The 8657-nt window shown below is 34.1% G+C and overlaps 1 protein-coding gene across 13 annotated transcripts in view; it reads left to right on the top strand.

Annotated features, from left to right (window-relative positions):
• Positions 1–2203: 2203 nt before the first annotated feature.
• Positions 2204–8657, top strand: part of LOC148878656 (Thioredoxin family protein) — a 56170-nt gene continuing 49716 nt past the window's right edge. For 5 of the 13 annotated variants that reach the window (XR_016103297.1, XM_088957977.1, XM_088957943.1 and 2 more), the window contains exons 1-5: positions 2292–2690; positions 3428–3466; positions 3824–3941; positions 4807–4868; positions 8565–8632. Coding sequence is in view for 11 of the 13 variants with exons in the window: in XM_088957977.1 (XP_088814103.1) it covers positions 2373–2690; positions 3428–3466; positions 3824–3941; positions 4807–4868; positions 8565–8632 (605 nt within the window). In the remaining 2 variants the exon portion in view is untranslated. Of the gene's footprint in view, positions 2691–3427; positions 3467–3823; positions 3942–4806; positions 4869–8564; positions 8633–8657 lie in introns of all 13 variants that reach the window. The other 8 variants (XR_016103302.1, XM_088957986.1, XM_088957951.1 and 5 more) reach the window with 4 other exon arrangements.

Raw genomic sequence — 8657 nt, 5'->3', positions numbered from 1 at the left:
AGTGATATTCAGTAGTTGAAATGCTCACTCGGCATCCCAGGCTTTGCGTGGCATGAGAAATTCTCTTGTATTTCAATTTCGATACTTGCCCCATGATTTGTCACCTAGGCTGGTGGTAGATGCCTAATGTATGCTGGTGAATCCCGATCAACTTCAGACGCTATCATACAGCTTTCAACACGATCACCAATATTAGGGCTGTAAGTCGGGTTGAGGTCAATCTTAATCCAATTCTATGTTTTAAACCCCCAACCCTAACTCTAACCTAACCCGGCCTTCAAGCCAGCCTACTCAACTTTAACAACACTAACCTTAATTAAATTCTTTCAACCCTAACCCAATTCAATTCAACTCAAAGTCAACTTCGGGTTGGGCCCAATCCAACCTTCTTCCCATTCCTTAAATTTCGTTGAACTTCTTAATTTTAGATCTTAAATCAACTTTCATTACATATATTAATCCTATGCTTTATTGGTATTTGTTTATTGATTCTTTTAGTACAAAATTCAGAAAAAAAGTGTTTTAAATGACTATAGTTTATTTTGATGACTTATAATAGATCTTTTATGGGCAGCAAGTATGGGTGTCCAACAACAGAGATGGGATAAAGAATAAAATATTCAGAAAACATAAAATATGTTATCAAGGTTTTAGTATTTTCAATTAGAATTAAGTGAAGCAATTATTTTAAATGAAATAAATGATAGTATGCGGTGGTGACTATACAACTATCATGCATCTAAACAAATCAATTTTGATATAATCATATATATTTATATATGATATGTACTATAGAGTCAGGTTTGGGTTGGGTCGGGTTGCCCAAGGGGTCAACCCTAGCCCAACCCAATCCGAGCATCAATCCAGCTTTACCTAATATAAACTCAGATTGGGTGCAACTTGGGTGGACTCAATCCGTGGGCCTGGGCCAAAAAATTCGTACCTAATCTAAAATCGGATTGGGCTTGGGTTGTGATCCAATTTGAGCCCGATTTGATCCAACCTGAATCTGCATTTTTGTATGTGTTATGCGTTTATAATATATATTACGTATGCTGTATGCATATTACATATTTATACTACTATATATACTAAAAAATATATTTACATTTACATCATGTATATTATTAGTTTACATTCACAGGGTGCACAAATATATACATTATGTAAATGCATACATGTTATGCATTTTATTGCTATAAAAGCATTTCTTTAAAATTATGTACATTTGCATTCATTAATGACATTTGTGCGTGTTATCAATCTATTCTACCTGAAAATTGAATTAAGTGACAGATGAATTGTATTAAAAGAAACCTTCAAAGATGATTAACCCAGCCTGAGTTGGGTTGAACTCGGGTTGGGCCTACTAGATTTGTGAACTCAGACTTGACCTCGAGTTGGACTAGGCCTGGACCTGAGGAGACCTGGGATTGGGCCTGGGTTGACCCTTAACCTGATCCAATCCGCCCAAGTTGTACCTCTAATCCCCATTTGGTGTTCTGTATATATAATAACCACGTGGGTCAACAGAATTGTATTAAACATACTTGAGATGTGCAGGTCTAGAATCGAGATCACCTTGGAAGCTGTGTTTGTTTATAGCAGTATCTTATTGATGGCAGATCCATACTCCTTTTTTGATACAAGTCAAGACATTTGACAACTTTCCTTGACACTTGACAACTATCTTTCAATGGCTCATCTCACCTGAGATGTAAGAAGGGGCTTTCATCAAATATCTTCATTCTCTTATGTTTTTAGATCATTTTACTCATTCACCATTATTTCTCCAGGCTTTTAAAGTTGAAATGGAACTTTTTGAGCACTGTCCATGCTCCAAACATTTGATTCAAATAACTACATTTCAGATGAAGATAATCTATTTGTCTATCAAAAAACGACAAAACAGAAAAAAAAAAAGATGAAGATCAACTTTGGTTCAATTATATTCAGTCTTGATCATCTCAATGTAGGATAAATAACAAGTTACAGGCTCCTAAACTGGTTAAAGATGTGATTGTTAAAAACAATATGATTATTCTGGATTCTGTCGTATATAATCTTGGCTTAAAGAATTTCAAATACATTGGATTCGGGTTAGTGCTCGGGCACATTGAAAACTTAACAATTTCCCAACCTAATCCGACCCAAATTGTACCCATCTGAATCTATTATATCGATCCCAAGCTGGATTAGGGTCGGGGTTGGTGTTCAACCCGAAGTCTTCCGGATTGGGTTTTCGTTCGTTACCGTTAACTTCTGTAATTGTAATTTTGTAATATTGGCCTCTTGGGTCGGTTTGGACGGACCTCGAGATATTTGAAGCTGAGAGATGCTGTAACGTCTAGCCACAGCACAGGTTCCGAATCATGTTAGCTGTGACGTTCTGTGAACGTTCCCCTCCCTCACAACCAACTTGTAATTTCGCCGACAGCAAGAGAATTTCATTCCGAAACGCTCATGCCTCAGTGCCTAAGCACAATTTCTCGACTGGGTCTCCATTATTTTCTAGAAATGTGAGGTGGATTGCCTGCCGACGCAAATTCAATGCAAAACCGACCAACTCGGAGATTGGTACTGACCAAGCTACCCAACTCCCTCAGGAGGAAATCACAGTCTCTCGAAATGGCAACAACCCATCAACCAGTTTTTTGTCTCTTCTTTGTCCTCTGCTAAGGCTTTTCAATGTAAGTTTCTCCGCTCCTTTCTTTTTTCTCTCCTGTTATATACTTTAACAGATTCTAGCATATCTTGCTGGCTTCCCTTTCTTATTTCTCCTTCTTTATTTCATTTTGGGATTGCTGCAGTTGTTTGAACTTCATACTTTAACAGATTCTTTTTTCTCCTTCTTTATGTGCCTGTACCTGTGCATTCACATGTAGCAAAACTTATCTGAATTTAATCCGTGTTGAAAATATTCTAGTCGAGCCAGTTTGGTCACGACCATCTAGGGTACTGGTGAGAAGAAGTGATCTGTTGCAAGTTTAAGGTCTAGAAGAGCTAAGGGCAGACCAAATGGACATGGGTTTGAAGTAGTGAGAAATGATTCAAGGGCCCCCCAGAATTTGAATATGACCCTGAACACAGCGCAATGGCAGAAGAAGATTCATATAGCCGATTTATAGCTGGGACAAGGCTTAGTTGAGTCGAGTATTAGAGTTGGAGTTGTTCATTGGCATCATGAAAATTTTCTTAATTTACCATCGTCATCTTTTAATACACAGTTGCATTTCAACACTTGGAGCTCATAAGCATTTAGCTTTAGTCTTTTGAGTAAATGGAATAAAGAATTATGATGTGTTATTGCTAAATTTTTTCTTTTAAAAATTCTATCTTGTATATGTTTTTACACAGTAAAGGAACCAAGGGTTTGCTTGTCATCTTGTATCTGTATTCTCTTATGATTCTTATATTTTGCTCACAGGGAAGTGATCCATCTAAGAATCGCAACAATGTTTTAGAGGTAATCTCCTGGCCAAACATCTTGTAGTTCTTTTCTGTAGGAGTATGTTTTGTGAAGCTTTGTTATATATTGCTTATCCAGGCATATCATTGTAAACCTTAGGTTATATTATTGTGGACGTATAAACAAAATAAACCAATAAAAGTGGTAGTAACGAGTTTCTTACTTTGAATTGTATAAAGTCCCATTAAGGGTTTTTAAAGATTTGGGGGCCCTGCTGGATAGAGGAGTGTCAGGATTTTTTTCTTTTTTGTTATCATCTGTATTTCATTCACTACTTGGAGCTTTCTATTTTCTAAAAGATATCTACTGCTTTAAATTGATCCTGATATTTGCATTCCTTTTGTTCAATAATAGGTAGCAACATCTTCATTATCTACATTGGCAAGATATCCATGGGGTTCAAGATCTCTATCTAATGACCAAGAGCTTGCTAAAGAAGAACCTCCTATGTGTTTGCAACTCTTTGAATTTGGTAATGATTTTCTTTTTTTTTTTTTTTTTTAATTTCCACACAATTTTCACAGAGCTCTGGATATTGATAATAACAGATTACTGAGTATTAACTTACATAGATCTGGTTCCAAGATGCATATTCTTCCACTAATCATTAGCTCACCTGGATTTGCAAAACAAAGAAGGTTAGAGATATTATAAATATGATTTACTTTTTGGTGTGCAATTTATTTCTTAGTTAATGTAAATATGTCATGACTCATGAGGCACTCGGGATGTCTTTTAGTTCAGGTGAAACTCTGAAGGCAAACAAACCACTGTTTTAATAGATATTATTTTGTAGCCAGCATTTTAATCTTTTTGATCAGTAACACATTAATGTGAATTTTATTAGAAAAAGGGAAAATAGAAGTAAGATATGTGCTAGGCTAGATCATCCAGCACACCCAACAAGCAACTAGATCATCCAGCACACCCAACAAGCAATATTATCCATATGCACAACCTGTCCTACCCTCTCAGGCACAACTCCAATACAATTAATCCCTATTGGCCCTCTCTCTAGCCAATGAGTCTATCAACATGTTCAACCTTTGAACCCACCTGAATGAGGTGTTCATCATGATGTATGCCAAACCATGGATTTCTCTATAGAGTAAAGGTACAACTATGGACTAGATATATCTTCTTTCATCCATCTAATACCTACTAGGGAGTCTCCTATCTCCAGCCAGCATTTTAATCAATATGTGACAGTTCACTCCATCTCCTCAGACTTACTTTTTTACTACATTCACTAACTTTATTTAACTTTTTATTTGTTATTTTTTTAGTTTAGGATTTTAATGATGCATAAGTTATGTGCTAATATTATTTGTCAACAGAGGCATGCCCTTTCTGCAGGAGAGTTCGAGAGGCCATGACTGAGCTGGATCTTTCTGTAGAGGTGAATTAGTAAATACTTATATAATGATTTCCAATTTACATTTTTATTTCATTTTTGCTAAGTTTCTTATGTTGTTGCTACAGTTGATTATTCTTTCTTTTTTTTTTCTTAGATTTTTATGAGGTGGTTATGGGATGGTTCTCTTGTAGTGGATGCTTTCTATGGACATTCTCTAGGATTATATGCTTTTTATTATCATGAGACTCAAGAAAGTGTCTGGAGCTGGGTTTGATCCTAAATAATGTTAATGAACCTAAACCTTGACATTGTGGATTGTTCCCAACTTATTCATAAAAAAGAAATAAATAAATAAAGAAAAGCTTCCATAGTTGACTTTCCTAATGAATAAAATAGTAAAATGCCATAGTCAATCTGTAACTTACTTTTTCCGTAATCTAGTAGTCACAAAAAACATAGTTTCCTTCATCTATAAGTTGAGTTAAATTTTTCACTTTTACCTTCTTAGAATTGATTATAGAAAAACACTACTATGTGCTCTAGATTGGTTGCTTTATTTTTTTCTGTCAGTGTCCACCTGTGAAAGGAAGTTCTATAAACACCTATAGAATGAGAGAAAAATGAAGGATATCAAGTAGTGAGATATTTTAACAAGTAACTCATAAGGAACACCATGAGGACAATAAACCTTGCTAGACATGATAGGTTATCCAAATGAATGAATACACTAGAAATTTTCTAAGATAATTACTCAACTTTTTTTTTTTGATAAATAAGATAATTACTCAACTTAACTTTTTATCATTTAGTTACAAAATTGTAATAAAATTGGGCAGGGACATGGAAAGCCTTCAAGCTTTCAAAAATATAACCTGAGGCATGTTGAGGGCTCCACGGACAGAAAAAGGAGGCCATTGTAATCTTATACACAAAAACAATAAAAAACTGTAATTTAATGTACAAAATCATCCAAATTGTTAACCAACAGGATGAATCCCCAATACAAATCGCCCCTTATCACTCCCTCTATGTGAGATTAACCATTATCTGTTAAACTGATATCGAAGCCTGGTGGAATGAGGGTTTTAGCCAGGACATGAAAGACCTTGCCTTTCTAAGGGACTGGCTAAACTTCAATGGACCTGAAAGAAGCATCTTTCTTTCATTCAATAATGATATCCAATCTAGGAATTCCTCTTAATAATATTCCTTCCAAAATCTAGTAAGAAAGAATCACTCTAGGAAGCCTGGTTGAATGAGGGTTTTAACCAGGACATGAAAGACCTTGCCTTTCTAAGGGACTGGCTAAACTTCAATGGACCTGAAAGAAGCATCTTTCTTTCATTCAATAATGATATCCAATCTAGGAATTCCTCTTAATAATATTCCTTCCAAAATCTAGTAAGAAAGAATCACTCTAGGAAGCCTGGTGGAATGAGGGTTTTAACCAGGACATGAAAGACCTTGCCTTTCTAAGGGACTGGCTAAACTTCCATGGACCTGAAAGAAGCATCTTTCTTTCATTCAATAATGATATCCAATCCAGGAATTCCTCTTAATAATATTCCTTCCAAAATCTAGTAAGAAAGAATCACTGATTCCGTAGGGCATGCATAAGCTAAGAGCATCTCACATCCACTTTTTCTGAACCTCCTAAAATTTTAGGAGGTTAGAGGAATCTCTGTCTTATCATTTAGCAATTGAATGTGTTTGTGTGTGCGTGTGTTTGACTCCAACTTAGAGATTAGGATTAAGCCAGGTGAAGGAGGTCATTTTTGTGGTAGAAGAAATGCATTAAATACTATACAAGGGGTCCTCCTTGCAAAAGAATTGGGTGTGGAGCAGTTTCTGATTGAAGGGGACTCTAAGGTAGTGGTGTAGTTAAATAATCTGGAGGACGTTGTGTGGGGCTACAAGAATGAGCTAAAGAAATACGAATGGTTGATAAGGAATATGTCTGTTACTGTACAGTGGGTGGGGAGATCAGCTAATGCCTTTGCTGATAGCTTGGCAAAACAAGGGATAAATAGGGAAACACTTTTTTGGGCTCAACTGTAATTTTGTATTAGTACTCATGTACTTTTTACTTTAGATTATGTGCTTTATGTGTTTTATGTGTTTTATGTGTTTCATGTTTGGAGAGGCATTATCTCGGGCTTTCCCAAGGGACTGTTCTTGTAATTTCTTTTTGTTTTAATGGAAATGTGATATCCTATCTATAAAAAAATGCATCAAATACACCATTTCGTCCCCAATCATTGAATTGTTTTTTTCTTTTTTCCAGTAATCTCTTAATTTCCACATAATAAAATCGGAAAAACAAGGGAAAGGAGGTAGTGTAGAAAGAAAATAGTTATACCATGTGTTATAGAATTAAATGAAAGAGAACACTCATACATGCCCAATAATACATTAATACCATTATGCAATTTCCAGTAATGGTAAAAATTTCCAGAGTTGATAACATGGAGCAAGTGATTAAATCATTGATGTGACAAATGACTTGAGAAAAATGTTTTGAAAATTGTAGTCGTATTGTACATTGCAGAGAAAGTTGAATCGAATCAAAATCAAATTGTGAATCATATTGTAAATCATAAGATTATTTCTATTTTTTACAAACTTGTCAAAAAAATTAAATATAGATATATTAAAAGGCTAAATATATATAGGAAAGTGATTTTATCCTATTTTTAATCTATATCTACCATATATGTACCTAAAACAATAAAATTTACCACTTATACAATAGAAGCCTTAGAAGATATAATCATGTTTGACTTGAAAGTCAAGCAAATCCACATACAATGGCTTTTTAACCTACATATGATGGAAAATAAACTCAATTTCTAGTCTTAAATAACGCAAATAAATCATTTTCTAGTAAGGGCTTTGGAAAAAGACTCCCTTGGCAAAACAAAATATAAACAAAAAAAAGACAAAGTAGAGAACTAATTCTTAATTGAATTTATTTGAACCGTAGTGAATTGTAGAAATAGTATAAATCGATGGAAATATTTAGGAAACTTCAGGAAATGTTAAAAGACGTAATAATTAAATTACTCAACCTAGAAAAATTAACAATTCACTGCATGCCACAAATAATAGAAGGTTAAAAATCCTAAATAGGCATCAATAGGAAAATCTAATTATTATCATGCAAAGTGAATATCCTTGAGAATCAAATATAACTTTTACATCTTAACTCCTTTACCTTGAAGTTCTTTTAAATAATCTCTATCATAAGTAATTCTTTAGTTATAGCTATGATTATTATTAAAAATTAATTATTATAAAAATAATTATTCAACTTAAAATTTAAAAGGTCTTTATGTTCTGAAAGCATAATTAAATTTGTTGATTCAAATGTCTAGAATCAATAAATCCAAATACCCTTTTTAATTAATTTATGCAGAAAAGTCATTTTAGCATTTTTCTGTTCCTCTTAATTGTTTCTAATTGTCTTTGGCAAAATAGTGAAATTTCCTCAATATTTTTCTAAAATTATAAAATTTTCACATAACAAATTGAAAATTTCACACACACACAGAAACACATATTGAAATATTGCAGAAATAACAAGAGCTTTTGGAAGTTCTTTTTTATTACAGGAGGTTTAAATTTCACCCTCAGGTAAATGTATCATGAGAAATTAATTTAGGGAGGTGGAAGGGTGAAATGCTTGTATTATTTCTTATTATCTACTTTTCTTATATTACCTTGGTTCTGATTATGCAGGTCTATCCTTGCCCAAAAGGTTCTTTAAGACATAGGGAGATGGTTAAAAGCTATGGTGGCAAGGAACAGTACGTAATATCTTATTGGAGTTTG

This window comes from Nelumbo lutea, chromosome 1, assembly GCF_056320005.1.
Source record: "Nelumbo lutea isolate HS-2025 chromosome 1, American lotus-T2T, whole genome shotgun sequence".
NCBI classification, from domain to species: domain Eukaryota; kingdom Viridiplantae; phylum Streptophyta; class Magnoliopsida; order Proteales; family Nelumbonaceae; genus Nelumbo; species Nelumbo lutea.
This window is presented reverse-complemented; position numbering and strand designations above follow the sequence as displayed.